The following is a 17,503-nucleotide window of genomic DNA, read 5'->3' as shown; positions in this document are numbered from 1 at the left end:
TTTTTTTTAATTGCAGTGCTGGGAACTGAACCAAGGGGCATTCTACAAACATAAATAGCAAAAGCATAAAAATGTTTGAAAAAGATACTGAAAAGGTATTTAAAACATTAGGATAGTGATCACCTCTAGTTGAAGAAGGGAATTAGGACTTGGAAGAAAAGGGGACTTCCATTAATTCATTTCTTTATTAAAAAAAAAAAAAAACTACAGCAAAAATAAATTATTAGAATTTGAGAAAGACAAAGTGGATACACATGTGCACTTTTTTTTGGTGCTTAAGAATCTATCAATCAGGACTAGGGCTGGGGCTGTAGCTTGGTGGCAGAGCACTTACTTACCTAGCATGTGTGAGGCAGTGGGTTCGATTCTTGGCACCACGTAAAAATAAACAAATAAATTAAAGGCATTCTGTCCATCTACAACTACAAAAATAAAAAATAAAAAAGAATATCAATCAAATGAAGGGGGCATTACCTAAAAGGGAAAGAGAATGGCAGCAATGTTGGGAAGTGGTAGTTGAGTATGAAAGTAAAGAGCCAGAAAGGGCCAGGGAGGCAGGCCTCAACACAGGAAGCTTGCTTGCCAGTGTTTTATGTAGGGCAATGAGGATTCAGAGAAGGGTCTTAAGCATAAGTTTAACTTTGATACTAAGTACGGTAAGAAATGGGAGGCAAAAGAGGGAGAAGAACATCAGTTGTGAAAGGCACACACCTGTAATCCCAGCAATTTGGGAGGTGGAGGCAGGAGGATCAAAAGTTCAAAGCCAGCCTCAGAAATTTAGCAAGGCCCTCAGCAATTTAGTGACACCCTGTCTCAAAATAAAAATAAAAAAGGGCTGGGGATGTGCCTTGGTAAAGCACCGGGGTTCAATCCCCCAGTACCAAAAAAAAAGTCTCTTCTGAGAAAGTTACAGTTCATTTTATTATTGTAATTCTGTTGCTTTATTATGTTTCCATATAAGCAGCATCACATGTCTACTAGGAGGTAGGAGTTGTGCTAGGCCAGTGGGATCACACCAACAGTCGCAGTTCCTGACCTCAAGGAGTTTATAGTTCAAAGGGAAGGCAAATCACAGAAATCAGACAATTAGAATGCGAAAAAATATAAGACAAGAAAAGGCAACATAAAACTTTCATAAACTGATAAATTTTGCTTTACTAAGAAATTAGCCAAATGACTCTGGGCTAAGTGTTTACTTTCATACTTTGCATACTTCAGTTGAATGCCATTAGTGACATAAAATCTTTTACCCACCTCAACATATCTCAATGACCAACATAGAAGAGTCCACTTCAGGAGGGAGATCTACTGAACTAAAAAGAGGTCGTGGAATGGACAAATACTTCACACCTCTTTCACCCCTCAGAGTCTCTGAGGACCCATAACATCTCTAAAGCCCTTTACAAATTTAAGATTCTTGCACTCCATGAAAAGCTATCATAGATTTTTTTCTTTTAATGGTACTGGGGATTGGACCCAGAAGTGCTCTACCAATGAGCTACTTCCCTGACCCTTTTTAATTTTTATTTTGAGACAGGGTCTCAAAACATTGCCCAGGTTGGTCTCAACTGCTGAGATTACAGGTGTGAGCCACCACACATGGCTCATTAATTGATTTTGAAACAAACTATCTATACAATGTCTGAAATGCCTTCTGAATCAAACATTAAATCCATTTTTAATATACTGTTTCACTTCCTAAAAATTCATGAGTCTCAGCAGGGCACAGTGTTGTACATTTGTAGTACCAGCTACTTGGGAGAATGAGGCAGAAGGATGGCTTGAACTCAGGAGTTAGAGGCCAGGATGGGCAACAGTAAGGACACTCACTCTCAATCATTAGTCAATAATTATTATACAGTTACAGACAGATTAGATTGCTTTCCCTCCACAGAGAAGTAAAGTCTATTTTTCTCCCCATTTAACCTTCCCTCTTTTCATTTGAAACACTGTTTCAGAAAATCAGATGTGATCCTATCCTAAGAAGTTAAAAAAAATGTCAAGGCAAAAAGGTGAAAATAATTAATATAAGGTATAAAATTTTCAAGTTGAAGGCTGGGGTTGTAGCTCAGTGGAAGAGCACTTGCCTAGCACATGTGAGGCACTGGGTTCGATCCTCAGCACCACATAAAAATAAATAAAATTTCATCGACAACTAAAAAATATTTTTTAAAAAAATTTTTTCAAGTTGAGCCAGACATAGTGGTGCACACTTATAATCCCAATGACTCAGGTAGGAGGATCAGAAGTTAGAAGGCCAGCCTGGGCAATTTAGTGAGATCTTGTCTCAAAATACTGGGGATGCTGCTCAGGAGTAAAGTGCCCCATGGTTCAATCCCCTCATATTGCAAAGAAAAAAAAAAAGTTTTAAAATTTTCAAGGTGATTTTTATACTATGAAAATCTCTTAATATTGCCGGATGGAACAGCACAGTGCCTACTGCCCTAGCTCCTCAGAAGGCTGACACAGGGGGATCCCTTGAGACCAGGAGATCAAGGCCAGCCTGAGCAACATAGCAAGACCCTGTCACAAACAAAACAAAAAAAGAAAACCCACTTTTGATATCAATAGATATCAACAGACAGTTCCTCTGAACAAGCAGTAAATAAATACATGTAGGCAGATATACATACACATACATATCTAAACAGATACAAACAAAATGCAAATGGTAAACAAGAAACTAAAATTAACATGAAGTTATTATACACCCAAGAAAAAACTGAAAAACTACAATGATGGTAAAACTGTGGAAAAACATATCCATAGTGGCACTGGAAATCTTGCTGAAGAGGTTAATTTAACAAAAATTAACAAGAATTTTTAAACATTTATATGCCATGACTTAAAATTCTGCTTGTAAAACACCCTCAAGAACAAAACACAGGTATTAACAGCATCGAGAGCCATGGTATGCCATTCTTCACACCTCCAGGCCCAGACTCAGGCCCAGGCCCCTTCTCCTCTCAAAGAGGTAGTGGCCATTTCTGCTCCCCTTGAAGATGGGCTAACCTTCCCACTTATTTTGATCAACAGAATGTAGTAGAAGTGATGCTAGACTAAACCATTTAAGAGGCCTGGAGCTTCTGCTTGCTACTTGGAAACTAACCATCATATAAGATTTCTGATCACCCTGTTACTACAAGGATGTAAGGAACACCAAACCAGCCACCTGAAGAGGCCACAGCAGCGTCTCCAAAACCATCTAGCAGCAAAACTACTATGTAAAGCACACCAAGCAGTCAACCCCTATGCCATGAAAAAGTAAAAATCATTGTTTGAAGCCACTACGTTTTGAGGTGATTTGCTTCATAGCAATAGACACCTAAAAGAGATGTGTGGAAAAGCAATCTGAACCATGTTTGACAGTGTAAAAACTTCAAAAGAACAATTGCCATATATACTCAGGTAAACTATGTCACATCATTTAAAACGTTATAAAGTCATTTTGAAGTGTGTATTATATCAACTGTATATAAGTGAAAATAAAGACCCACCCAACTACCATGTATAACCATAAAGCTCTAATAAAAATTTTAAAAATTAAAAATAAAAAACAGACCTAATAGCAACACATACATATAAATCATAATTATCACTTTCATATACATATTAATATAGACCCAAAGATAACCTATAACTAATGTTTTAAATTCACTGGGTCTGTGAAATTTTAAAAAATAGAAAGTCAAATATACAATGAAACAGCGGTTGAGAGGGAAGAAATGGAAGATGAAGGTCAATGGATACAAAGCAGGAGATAGGTAGGATGAAAGAGTCTAAGATTGAATACAACATGAGGACTATACTTAATAATAGCACATTGTGTTCAGAATTTTTGCTTAACAAGTAGATTACAGCTGCCCTTGCCTCAGGGGAAAAATGGGGTAAGTATGTGAGGTGATGAATATGCTGATTTGTTTTACTACAGTAGCAATTTATACATGTATGTATGTGTGTATACGTATATGTGTAAAATGACATCACGTGGATACTTAAATATACACAATAAAATTTATTTTAAAGCACTAAAAATAAAACGATAAATTCACTGGACCTTTTTTCCCTATAAAGTACTTAGAATACAAAAGCAAAGTGTTCCCAAAAGTAAATTATATTATTCTGTATGATCACTTTACTATACCTTCTATTCTCAACTTCATGAACTTGCTTCCTTCTAAGCACTATTGACAGAATTCCTAGATTGGTAGGCCTGGCATTCTATCAGTTCTGAACAGTCAGTAATAAACAGAATCTGAAGCATTCATTCCCATTCCCATTCCTTACTCTTGAAAAAACCCTGTTCCATAATACTAATTATTATGGAATAATAACCCCAATTGGCTATTTCAAAAACATCAGTTACAATCCCATGATTAATACTATTTATATTTTCTAAAACTTTTGAACTGAACAGAGTACCAAAATGAAGCAAATTATATTCCATGCATGTCATTATGTCAAATGAACCTATTATGTATAGCTACAATGCACTACAAATTTGTTTAAAATCTTTGTTATGCATGTATACATAATAAGGCAATAGTGAATTGGACAGTCTAGGATTTTTTGCATGTTTACATTCATAGTTAAGTCCCACTGCTCTTGCAGAATTTCCCAAAACAATCTTGTTTACCTAAGCTTTCTTTCTCATATTAAGATTTATACCATTTATAGTCAGAAAGCTCATTCAGTTAAGTCCAGAATAGGTAACTATTACAGCACCTAAGGGTCTGAAGCATTGTGTCATGTCTATCAATTCATGTTGGTAAATGAAGGAATTTATCATATCTGGTCCTTTTACACTGTGTTCATTGTAATTCTGAATGCAAGTAGGCAGTGATAACTCAGATGATGATTAATTTGTGAAGGACTGGTTAGCTAGCATAGGTGACTTTTTTTCCTAAGCTTACATTCTCAGTTTCCTCAGCTGAAAAATAAAGTCAAAGCTAAATGAGAAACTGGGGTATATTCTTAAGAGGACTGTTGTGATTTTAATTGTGATTTTATACCTATGTGTGTGTGTATGCACATATAGTGCTTACCAGTTTACATGGCACATAATAGGTAGTAAAAAGGAACTTGTTATCTTATAATTATATAAATTAATAAGAATAATTAATGTTTATTTTCAGTTTCTCTGATTTTTTCCTATGGTTTGAATAACTGAAATTTGAGACAGGCAGGAGACTGGTCCCAGTTTCAAAAATTCAAAATATTTAAATAAAATATATTTACAAAGTAAAAAAAGAAGAACTGAACTGCAGCCATCACTAAAACATTACAAATACATACAAATGTTGATTTATTTATTTATTTATTTATTTTTGGTATCAGGGATTGAACCCAGGGGCACTCAAGCCTCAATCACTGAGCCACATTCCCAGTCCTTTTTTGTATTTTATTTAGAGACAGGGTCTCCCTGAGTTGCTTAGGGCCTCATTAAATTGCTGAGGCTGGCTTTGAACCTGAAATCCTCCTGTCTTAGTCTCCCAAGTCACTGGGATTACATGCGTAGGTCACTGCACTAGGCCTAAAATTTTTATTTATATAGTTAACAGGAAAAAAATCATTTTGCTGAAATGAAAGCTTACCAGAAACAGAAATCTAAGTCTCCAAAATAAGTATTTCCAAAAAACTGCATGAGATCAAAAATATATTTCACTAGAATACATTTGTTTAAATTTATAACAGTTGCTTTGTATTCAATTAATAAATGAGAACACATGTTAATATTATTGTAGAAACTGGTATTTTAAATCTAGTACACATTCACCTCAATGAGTGCTCACTAATATATTTTTAAATACTGTCTTTTGCCAGGTGTGATGGGACAGGCCTATAATTGCAGTGATTCAAGAGACCACAGCAGGACCATAAATTTAAAACTAGTCTAGGCAATTTAACAAAGAGCCTGTCTTTAAAAACAAAAAAAGGGATAGGGATGTAGCTCAATGGTAGAGTTCCCCTGGTTTTGCACTCCCCCCCCCCAAAAAAAAAACAACTAAATCTAAGATGGTGTCAACTATATGATGAACCACTACTTTAAGAAATAAAAAACACTACCTATTAAACTATAACACAAATGCCCATTTTGGAAATTAAAATGGGTCTTAGAATTGATGAAACACAGTAGGTAAAAATAGAAAAATATATCTGAAAAAAAAACAAAATTCAAATCAAACTTTGTGGATTTGATATATTTGCATTACACTTTCAAACACAAATAGAAAATCCTAGGGACTAGATAATCTTCAAAGTAACTCAATCCTGTCATGCAGCGCATGCACTGTATACAAAAGAATATGTCGCTCTTTAGGTTACAACCAAAAGCACCATTTCCCACCTACCAGCCATCTGCAAAAACACCTGCAACTGGACTAGGGTTGTAGCTCACTGGTAGAGCACTTGCCTAGCATGTGTGAGGCCCTGGGTCCAATCCTCAGCCCCATAAAAATAAATAACTAAAATAAAGGTCTTGTGTCCATCTACAACTAAAAAATACTTTTTAGAAAACCTAGAACTATGTGGATATTTCACTCAGAAGTCTTTTTACTAGACACTAATTCAGCTCAATAAGGAGGAAATAAACAGCTTAGTTTAGATTTAATAAATGTTTTGAGCATAAATTATTGTTAGTACTATTTCAGTTCAGAAAAGCAAACTAAAAATGAAAACAGTAAAATATTATGATGTACAAAGGAAAAAATAGATTGTACTTGTGCCATTATCATCTCATTCTTATGTCTCTTATATAGAAACTGCCCCATAGAAGATGGTGACAACACAACTGGCTCTCAATAAACACTTGGTCAATTTATAACAGATGCTTCTCAATATTCATGAATCAACCAATAGCAAGAGCTGCTGATACCAAACATAATGACAGAATCCTTTCTCTAAGATCTTACAATCCAATAGGGAAGACAGTGTTGGAAGGGGACTCATTCAAATAAAACACAGTAAGTTGTTGCAGGTTTTGCCTAGCTACACTATAGATACTGTTAGGCTCGGGAAAACTCAACAGTTACCTAACATTCTCCAGTAAAATGGCTAACAATATTACAGAACAATACTTTCTTAGAATAAACTAGGGAATGGAGGAAAGTCAGATACGTTACAATATACTATGGTTCCTCTCTAGTTTTAATGCCTAAGTAAAATTTGAAATGACATACACTCTAAAAGATGTGAAGTCTTCTGACAGTCTACTAAATGTGAATCCAGGAAGCTGCAGTTAAGAGTCCACAGTCAGAATATTATATGATTAAGAAAAAAAAAAAAAGCTATTCCTTCAAATCACTGTTTACAAAGTAAACACTTTAGAAAATTAAAGAGTTTTCAATAACTGAAGTATTTCCTCTGAGGAAATAGTCACTCATCCGTACTACTTAGTAAACCACAACTGGTAATTTCAGTTGCAGGTGACATTAGCATGAATAACAGTATGCCAAGCTATGCATTGTTTGTACTTTTCAATATTCCAATCACTACATTACAAAATTCATCATATAATTACAGTATTTCCAAAGAATAAAGTTTGCAGTATGCCTAATATCTAGTTATATAACTTGTCATGTGAAATTAAACCTCACACCTGGTAAGATGTGACTCCTGCCCCTGTCACATGACAATCACATTAGAACTCACAGTACAAAGCAGCAGCTAGTCAATAAAGCACATGTCAGAAGTCATACTCTGCATTTTAATAAAGCAGAAAAACAGATAAATTGGTGTTCATCAAAATTTAAAACTTTTGGGATTCAAGAAAGTGAAGATACCAGATGTGGTGACACACACCTGCAGTCCCAGCAGCTCGGGAGTCTGAGGCAGGAGGGTCAGGAGTTCAAAGCCAGCTTCAGCAATGGCAAGGCACTAAGCAACTGAGTGAGACCCTGTCTCTAAATAACATACAAAAAAGGGCTAGGGATGTGGCTCAGTGATTAAGTGCCCCCGAGTTCAATCCCCAGTACCAAAAAAAAAAAAGATAAAGAAAGTGAAGACAACTGAAAGAATAAGAAAAAACACTTGCAAGTCATGTATCTGATAAGGAACTTCTATCTATAAAGAACTTATATAAATAAACAATAAAAAAAATCCCAGTTTAAAACTGTGCAAAGGATCTAGGTAGCATTCTCCAAAGAAGATAGGCAAATAAATAGCTTATAAGCACATGAAGTAATACTCAGTATCACTAGTCATCAGTGAAATGCAAGTCAAAATCATGAGATACCATATCACATCTCACAAGATGACTATAATCAAAGTCAAGGAAGTTCTGGTTAGGATGCTGTAACTCCCATATACTACTACTACAACTGTAAAATTATTTCCCTTAGGAAAAGTCTGGCAGTTCTTCTAAAAGTTAAAGTCACCTTACTACTCAACAGTTCCACTCCCAGGTATCTACCCAAAAGAAAGAAAATGTGTCCATGCAGAAACTTGAATGTCTATAACAGCCTACACCCAACAGTTAGATACATACTGTGTCAGATACTATCAGATATATACAACAACCCAAATGTGCAGGAACAGATGAACTGTTACAGGAAAAGTGGCATATCCATATAGTGGAATATTTTTCAGCCACAAAAACTGATACAAAGTATAGATACATCTACAACATGGAAACCCTTAAAAACATTATACACATTAAACACAAAAGACCACACATGACAATATAATTCCACTCATATTAAAGTATAGAACAGGCATATCTACCAAGATGGAAGGCAGTTGGTAGGGGCTAATAAGTAGCTCTGGAGCACACAGCAGTGAAACAAAAGGGTTTCTTTCTGAGAAAATGAATATGTTCTAAAATGACTATAGTGATGGATGCACACATCTATGAATACAGCAAAACCCACTAAACTGTGCGCTTTAAATGGCCCAACTGTCTTGTATATGAGTATCTTTTTTAAAACAAGTAGAAAAAGTAACTCCTTGAAATCAAACTCAATATTCATTACATCTCTATCTACCAGAGATTTCAGCCTCCTTGTGATCATCAAAAGTGGGGTTAAAGGTCAAAGGAGATTGGCTTTTATCCATAAAACTCAAGATTTTCATAACTTCAAAATTCCTGGAGAAGATAAGTCAGTTACACAGCCATTACCCAATCTTCCCAGTACCAAAAATCTTGGAACCAAGTTCTTCGGATCTATTAAATGTACAGCCTTGTCCAGAGGTACTCTAACTAAGAAAGTAGGTAAGAATGTGAACAGAAGGGGAAAGAAAAGAAGAATTAATAACAGAACTAACTGTTTAAAAAGGGGGCTGGAAATGTAGCTCAGTGATACAGCACTTGCCCAACATGCACAAGGCCCCAGCACCAAGGGGGAGGGAAGGTAAAGAAATTTTAAATATCAAAAATCATTTTTTAAAGTTCTAAGACATTTTAGGGCTCTTCCCTTGGAGATTGCCTGCATTCATGTATATTCCTTGCTTTACCCCGAAGACACCTCTCTCCCTTGAATATGTATCTACTTTACTTAATAAACTTCTGTCTATGACTTTTATTGATTTATGTTGAAATTCTATTCTGTCGCATATACCAAGAGCCCCACTGGTTCTGAATCAAGTTCCCCCTTCTCTCCAGAAACTCCTTGGACCCTTCTTCAGAGACATTTCTTCTCCCATGACATCTCTTAGTAACCAGTAAGGGAAATTTGAAGGCATCAACTTTGATTCCAACAATCCCAAGAAAATGTATCTACCTACTTAAATAAAACCTGTCTCTGCCTTTGAAAAAATGTTTTAAAATAAATAAGGGCCACTTTAGAAATAATAAATTATAATAATATAAGTATTTAAAATTTAACACATCAGGTCGTGATTCCTACATCCAACACAGAGATGCATTCTATTAATTGTTCATAGCATTAGCAGTATATTCCCTTCCTCTACTCTCCCCAAAATAACCTAAGTCACAATGATAAATTTATAAGAACTCAGGGAACAGTTCTACATATGTCATTTGCCTATAAAACCAAATCTGTGCTCACAAAAAAAGACTTGCTTTAATGTGGAACAATATTTAGCCACTAATATTACTTAGTCTAAAACGTTTTTTATTCTTTGCAATACCACCTTTTAGTCTATAAAAGAACATGGAGTTTTAATTATCTATAATGCCTTTAGTCTCTAAAGTGTCTTGCCTTGATTGTTAATGGCATTTATTTGTGAAATAACATCATTGGATTTCTACAAAATAAAAGCAAACAAAGCACACATAGAATATGATGTGATACAGAAGCAGTATTAGAGAATCTAAAATCAAGGGGGCTGGGGTTGTAGCTCAGTGGTAAAGACTTGTCTAGAATGCATGAGGAACTGGGTTTGATTCTCATACCACATATAACTAAAGGTCCATCAACAGCTAAAAAAATACATATCTTAAAAAAAAAGAAAGAAAAGAAAAAGAATCTAAAATCAAGAAACTAGCTCTGGCCAGCACAGTAGGACACAACTGTAAACCCAGATACTCAGGAGGCTGAAGAAGCAAGATTACAGGTTCAAGGCCAGACTCAGCAACATAGTGAGACCCTCTCAAAATACAAAATAGTAACAGTAAGGGTTGCGGGGAGGTGCTGGGAAGAAGCTCAGTGGTAAAGCGCATGTGGGTTCAATCCCTAGTACAGGAAGGAAGGAAGGAGAGGGAGAAAGAGAAAGAGATGAAAAGAAATCAATCTATCTCTGGACTCACCATTTACATAATTATTTGTGGAAGAAAGTTAGCAACAAAGTTTATACTTTGTATTACTCACAGTGTACCACAGAAACTGAAAATTGAGCACTGTTATTGGGTTATTATTTATCTAGCTAAATAACCCTGTGAAAGTCATTGCATACCTAGATTTCTACTACTAATCTATAAAATGAACTTGGCTTAAGAATATAGATGGTCCATAATGTACTTTCCATTAGAAACACATGTAAGAACCTACAAATAGTTACAAGGATTTACCTTCTGTAGTTTGAAACTTTGCTAAGTTCCAACTTAGAGTGAAAATAACATTTGTTCTCACATCTATCAGTCAAGGTTTTATAAACAAAAATAAATCACTCCCAAATCCAGTCCTGAAGACTCATTTTACACAGAACTCAGACTTACATTAGTTGTTTCAAAGAGCCTTTGAAAAAATGGTTACTTTTGAAACATGCTTTCAAACAATGAATTCTGTTTATTCTACCTTGTATGTTTGTTTATTCTTCCCCCACAGACACTGGGGATTGAACCCAAAGATGCTTTACCAGGAGCTACCTCCCCAACCCTTCAGCACTTTTTTTCCCCTTTTTTCTTTGAAATATTATGTTAAAGAGTTCCCAATATAATTATTAAATGGATATTTCCATACAGACAATCCCTGCTGTTAGGATCTCATATGCAAGAATTCCAGTTATCACAGTTTAAATAACACCAATCCCTCAACACAATTCAAATTGCAGGCACCACAGTATACCATAAGTAGGTACATAAAGTAAACTTAGCTGCTAGCTCTTTTGACCACAATCACTAAGTAAAAACAGATGCATGTCATGATCAATAACCAACATATCACTTTTTTCAGACAAGCCACTGTTTATCTGTTATCAGTTCACAGACACAAAAAGTTGTGTTGCCTCCTTGTCTACCAGTAGCAAATACATGATTAACATTTTATAAAAATAGATACTAAAAAGAGTTATTGGCCAACAAAACTGAAAGCACAGCAAAGAAACAAAAACTGATAACACTGGAAGTGAAATGTGAACTGAACATGTTATGTGTTGATGTTATTTGAGCAGCCAGAAAAACTCTGTAAAGGCAAACTAATCAATACAAATGAGGAAACTACTTTTGAGAAAAAGAAGATGCCCTGGAAGTCAAAAACTTCATCTTAAAGGGAACACTGAAAAAGAATGAAACACTGTAGATGAAAAGCACCTGTAATCTCAGCAATTCAGGAGGCCAAGGCCAAGAGGATCACAAGTTTAAGGCCAGGTTCATCAACTTAAAAAATAAAAAGGCTAGGGATGTATCTCAGTGGTAAAGCACCCTGGGTTCAATACCCAGTAATGCAAAATAAATAAATATATAAATATATACATTCATACATACATACATACTGATAAAAGATCCAACTTAGGAGCATCACAATTTGCCAAAGCTTAGAAAGAACACTTTCTACTCTGTATCCTAAGTTATATGATAAGAATTATTAAAACTACCCTTGACAAGTTTTGTTTGCTTATTCTTCCCCCACAGACATTGGGGATTGAACCCAAAGATGCTTTACCACGGAGCTACCTCCCCAATCCTTCAGCACTTTTTTTCCCCTTTTTTCTTTTTTATGAGAAAGGGTCTGACTAAATTGCCAAGTCTGTCCTTCAACTTGCAATTGCCTGCCTCATTCTCCAGCTTAACAAAATCTTCCACTATTTAATTCTTAGTGTTTCTAGTATTTTAAAAGTATAGTGTATAAAATCTTAATTTTACAATTTATCATTTTCCTATACATTTGTAACCAACAATGAGTTTTTGTATCCTGTCTTTTTTTTGGTGCTGGGGATCGAACCCAGGGACTTGGGACTTGTGCTTGCAAGGTAAGCACTCTACCGACTGAGCTATCTCCCCAGCCCCCAACAATAAGAGTTCTTAATATTTAAGAAATATTTTCAGGCTGGGGTTGTAGCTCAGTGGGAGAGCGCTTGCCTGGCATGTGCGATGCACTGGGTTTCATTCTCAGCACCACATATAAGTAAGTAAAATAAAGGTCCTCAGACAACTAAAAAATGTTTTAAAACAAATTCAAAGACCTCAGAATCACAATCTTCCCACTAAAACTGCTTTAAATAGTTTGAAATTTGCATGGCTTCCCCCCATCTCCACTCCCATCCCACCTGGTATTGGGGATTAAACCCAAGAGTTCTCTACCACTGAGCTACATTTGGGTCCCTTTTATTTTTTATTTTGAAACAGGATCTAAGTTGCCCTGGCTGGCCTCAAACTTGAGATCCTCTTTTTTAATAATTACATTTGGTACCTGGGATTGAACTGGGGTACTTAACCACTGCTGCCTCAGCCTCCTGAGTTACTGGGATTACAAGAGTGCTCCACCAAGCCCAGTTTGTGAGGTCATTTTTACCTCCCAAAATTACTCTTCAAGGAAAAGACTGAATGTATAGTGAGGCTGTATTATTTAATCATATTATGAAGAGCATATGCACATCAAGAACATCAAGAAAAATCCACTAGGCCAGTTTTGAAAATCTCAAGAAGAAAATAAACCATAGTTCAGCTCTTCCACAAGTTTAGTTCCAAGGTTCTATTATAATTTGCTATGTAATCCTCTTCTACTACTCCCAAGTTCTGTTCATATTCAAGCATTTTCAACTAAAGATACTAGGACTAGTGATTAAGTGAAATGCCCAAAGAGGCAGGGACAGTAGGGAAATCACAACACCGCCAAACTAGGTTTTCTTCCAGTATACTACAATGCTGCTCATTTCTGAAAAGAACAATTAAGTTTTACTTTGGTTTTGTTTTCTGTCCATGTAAGTTTACCCAAATCTACTATGGAAGAAAAACATTTTTTTCCTGAGCCTCTCATTACTTAGACATTTTTATACTTATCTGCAGCAAAGAGACTAGAGCCCCATCACAACACTAATACAACCTTAGTGATAAATTTTAAAACATTTCATGTTATAATGTAACGGTATCTACTACATAGGGTCCTGGGAGAGAAAAAGGACATTAAGTAAAGAATAAGGAAATATAAATATAGTATCAACTTTAGTTAACAATAAATATGTTAATACTGGTTCATTAAGTGTAACAAAAGTGCCATTTGAAACTGAATGTAAGGTATACAGAAAATCTCTGTACTATCTCTGTGAATCTATTAAAAGCTTATTTTGGAAAAAAAAGAAAAGAAAAAAGTGCTATACATACATTTTTATCTAGCACATTACTACAATGATGCCGATGTGTAATGAAATTTTGAATCAAAAAGCATTCATCAGCCAGTCACAGTGGCACATGCCTATAATCCCAGTAGCTCAGGAGGTCAAGGAAGGAGGATCACAAGTGCAAGCTCAGGTTTGGCAAATTAGAAAGACCCTGTCTCAAAAAAAAAAAAAAAAAAAAAAAAAGAATAAAAAGGACTAGGAATGTAGCTCAGTGGTAAAGCGCCTCTATGTTCAATCCCCAATACTAAAAATATTTATATATTATATATATAAAATAAACAAATATTCATGTACATGCTGCATATATATATATATCATATATATTGCATTTTTTTTCTTTTTAGCCTATTAAACAATTATTTTTTTAAACATTTTTTAGTTGTATATGGACAACTAAATTTATTTTATTTTTATGTGGTTCTGAGGATGGAACCCAGTGCCTCACATGTGCTAAGCAAGCACTCTACCACTGAGCTACAAGTCCAGACTCACAACTACTTTTATCAAAGATATTTTGTCTTACAGAAAAAACATGTATATGATCTCAATCCAGCTCATCTAATTTTAAATTTCAACATTAAATTTCAGTTGAAATTTCATGTAACATTTACTTATACTTACTTTAAGTACTATTTTCCCTCTCATGCTACCAAAAAGCAAACAAAAGAATAACTAATGGTATAAATCAAAATAATTCATTTCAAGCCAGGCATGGTGGCACACACCTGCAATCCCAGCAGCTTGGGAGGCTAAGGCAGGAAGATCACAAGTTCAAAGCCAGACTCGGCAAAAGCAAGGCACTAAACAACTCAATGAGACCCTGTTTCTAAATAAAATACGAAATAGAGCTGGAGAAGCAGCTTAGTGGTCAAGTGCCCCTAAGTTCAATACCTGGTACCCAAAAATAAATAAATGAATAATAATAATTCATTTCAAAACATAGTGTAAAGCTTTTTCTGGACTCAGTTCCCTCCCAGTTTGACAAGACCATCAATTATCTAAAGTACAGAAATAGATAAATAACATAAAACTAACCATGGCAATTTTGGGTTTTTTGTCTTGTTTTGTTTTTTTGGCTTTTGCAGTACTAGGAATCAAACCCAAGGCCTTGCACCTGCTAGGAAAACACTCTTCCACTGAGCTACCTCCACACTAACAAGTTTCAGAGTGAATTTCAGTGGTTTATGAAAACTCAACTGCCTAAAATGTATTTTCTTAATTATTCCAAGGTTTCAAAATTCTTAAGTCTAAAAATAGTAAACTGTAACAAAGAGAATGTAGAATTGTAAACAGGATTCCAATGTGCAATAAACACACTAATAAACTATCAGCAACTAGTTTATAATGTATATTCAACTTCCAAAAACAACTAAAAGTTGTTAACAAAAAGTACGTGGTCCAGCATCATCTAATGTCTGGTCTTTTCAAATTATTTTAACATTCTCTTGTGTCTAGGGGAGGTGGAGATGTGTTTAAATAAACAATGCAATCACAAAATGAAAACTATCCAATTAAATACATCATTTTATTACTTAATTTTCAAGTATATTTTTAACTATAGGTACCAAACACAACTCTGAAAAGGATAAGGTTCCATTCACAAGGACACAGATTTCAAATAGCAAAAACAAAAGTTGCAATACCAAAAAGTCACTTTCAAAATGATCCTTGCTTTGCCAGTTAGTGCTGACCCCGAGAATATTGAAATATTTCTCCAAAGCCAAAACTGCTAGATCTTATCACCTATGACACCTACACATTACCAATGATTTAACAGACACAAAATGTACAGAGGTATTACCCGAAAAGTATCAATCACCACATACAAATCCTTTCATTTTAGCTCACAGATCTGAAATTTCGTTTTATTATGCAATGATGGCATGAAATATTAAATCTCACTTCTATAATCTAGTTTCAATAAAGACTAGTGAAAAGATCATACGCACTATCATTTTAAGCAGTAAAAGATAACATTTCTAACTAAATATTTTTGAAATAGTCAAATTTCAAAAGCCTCAATGTTAACACTTAATTTCAAAGTCTACACTCGTAAGAAACCAAACACTGTATTCAGTATGACAGAGAAGTTGAAAAGCTTATCTAAGAAACCACTTGTTCAATTATGTTTCATCTTGGTCTGGTTTTGTTTGCACTGCAGCTTTTCACTTAAGTGAAAAATAAAAAATAAAAGTATGTATTCAGTCAGGTAAGAATAATCCTCTCTCCCTCATTCTGAAAAGCAATCGTCCTCTCCTCCACCCATGTCAAGGAGAGTCCCGGACAACCGGACCTCCCTATCCGACCCAGGCTGTCTCTCAACGTCACCCACCTTCAGCGACCAAGGTTGACACCCGCCCACCTTGGGCCTCGTCTCCTCTCTCCCCCAACAGCTTCCATCCTCGACCCCGAGGAGCCTGATTCTGCGCGAGCGCAGGGGACACCCCGCCACCGGACCACGGGCGCGCGGCCGACGCGCGAGCACGACCCGCCACCCCCGACGGTCGACCCGGGCCCTTGGCATCCGCGCTGGTCCCACCCGATCCCTCCCCAGTCCCAGGCTTCGTTCCAGGGGAGCGCAGCGTTCAAGAAATCGCACTCCGGCTTCTCCCACCCGGACAGCACTCGGCCACCAGCAGCGGGCAGAGGGGCAGAGCCGGGTCCGAGAGGGAAAGCAGGCAGCCCGGCCCGGGAACCGACCTGTGGAGACCGCCATCTTCTCCTGCAGCCCGACGCAGCCGCCCGCACGCACGGGACGTAGGGCGTCACTTCCGGGAGCGCGCCGCCGGTCCACGTCACCATGGGCTCCACCCACGGCGGCAGACGCTGCTGTGGCCAGAGTGATGGCTGGGCCCGTGAGCCATGGGGATGTAACCCCCGTGACTATAGTTAACCTCAAAACAGTAGGAGAGGGATGGAAGACACAGTGCAGCCCGCCTCCATAAAATAGAGCAAAAGACGAAAAGAAAACGTGTTAAAAGGCATGTGCAGTATGGCTGCATTCTGAGATGTGGGAGCCCAGAACCAGTTGCAATAAGCGCCTGAAAAAGATGTGCGGCAAGGGAGAATACACACGAATTTTCAATCCTTTAGTACCTTAAAAAAGAAAAAAAAAAAAAAAAAATGGGGAGGCCCTCAGTAATGTTTCATATTCATTAATTATTGAAATGCTATTTGGGCAAAGTTGAATTAGAACATGTTATTAAAATAAAAACCATAAAATATGGGCTTTGATAACTTTGTGTTGAAAAATTGAGTTGGACAATAAATTTGAAGAACCCCCTAAGAAACCAATTTATTGTATTTAGTTACATACATAACAGTGAAAATTATTTAAATGTATGACTAAGCCTAAAAAGATTTTTCAAGAAGAATAAAATTTGTAAGCAATCATGTCGTTCAAAAAGCAAACATTTTTATATGTTTAGTTTTCACTCTAGCAGTACAGTAAACGTGGCTGCTGCATAACTTATTAGCCCAAAAAGAAAGGGCAAACCTCATGAATCATCTCAGCTGTTTATTCAGAAACAAAGTTTCACCCCGGAACAGG

The 17,503-nt window shown here is 36.3% G+C and overlaps 1 protein-coding gene across 4 annotated transcripts in view; it reads right to left on the bottom strand.

The window, feature by feature from the left end:
* Nucleotides 1-16,725, bottom strand: part of UBE2V2 (ubiquitin conjugating enzyme E2 V2) — a 46,242-nt gene extending 29,517 nt beyond the window's left edge. Inside the window, exons 1-2 of one of the 4 annotated variants that reach the window (XM_079136994.1) lie at nt 16,654-16,685; nt 339-422 (exon numbers count right to left, since the gene is read on the bottom strand). In XM_079136994.1, the coding sequence (XP_078993120.1) occupies nt 339-422; nt 16,654-16,669 (100 nt within the window). In that variant the 5' untranslated portion in view covers nt 16,670-16,685. Of the gene's footprint in view, nt 1-338; nt 423-16,285; nt 16,469-16,653 lie in introns of those variants that run through there. The other 3 variants (XM_079136995.1, XM_079136998.1, XM_079136996.1) reach the window with 3 other exon arrangements.
* Nucleotides 16,726-17,503: the final 778 nt, after the last annotated feature.

The sequence above is a fragment of the Sciurus vulgaris genome (assembly GCF_902686455.1).
Source record: "Sciurus vulgaris genome assembly, chromosome: 1".
Taxonomy (NCBI): Eukaryota; Metazoa; Chordata; class Mammalia; order Rodentia; family Sciuridae; genus Sciurus; species Sciurus vulgaris.
This window is presented reverse-complemented; position numbering and strand designations above follow the sequence as displayed.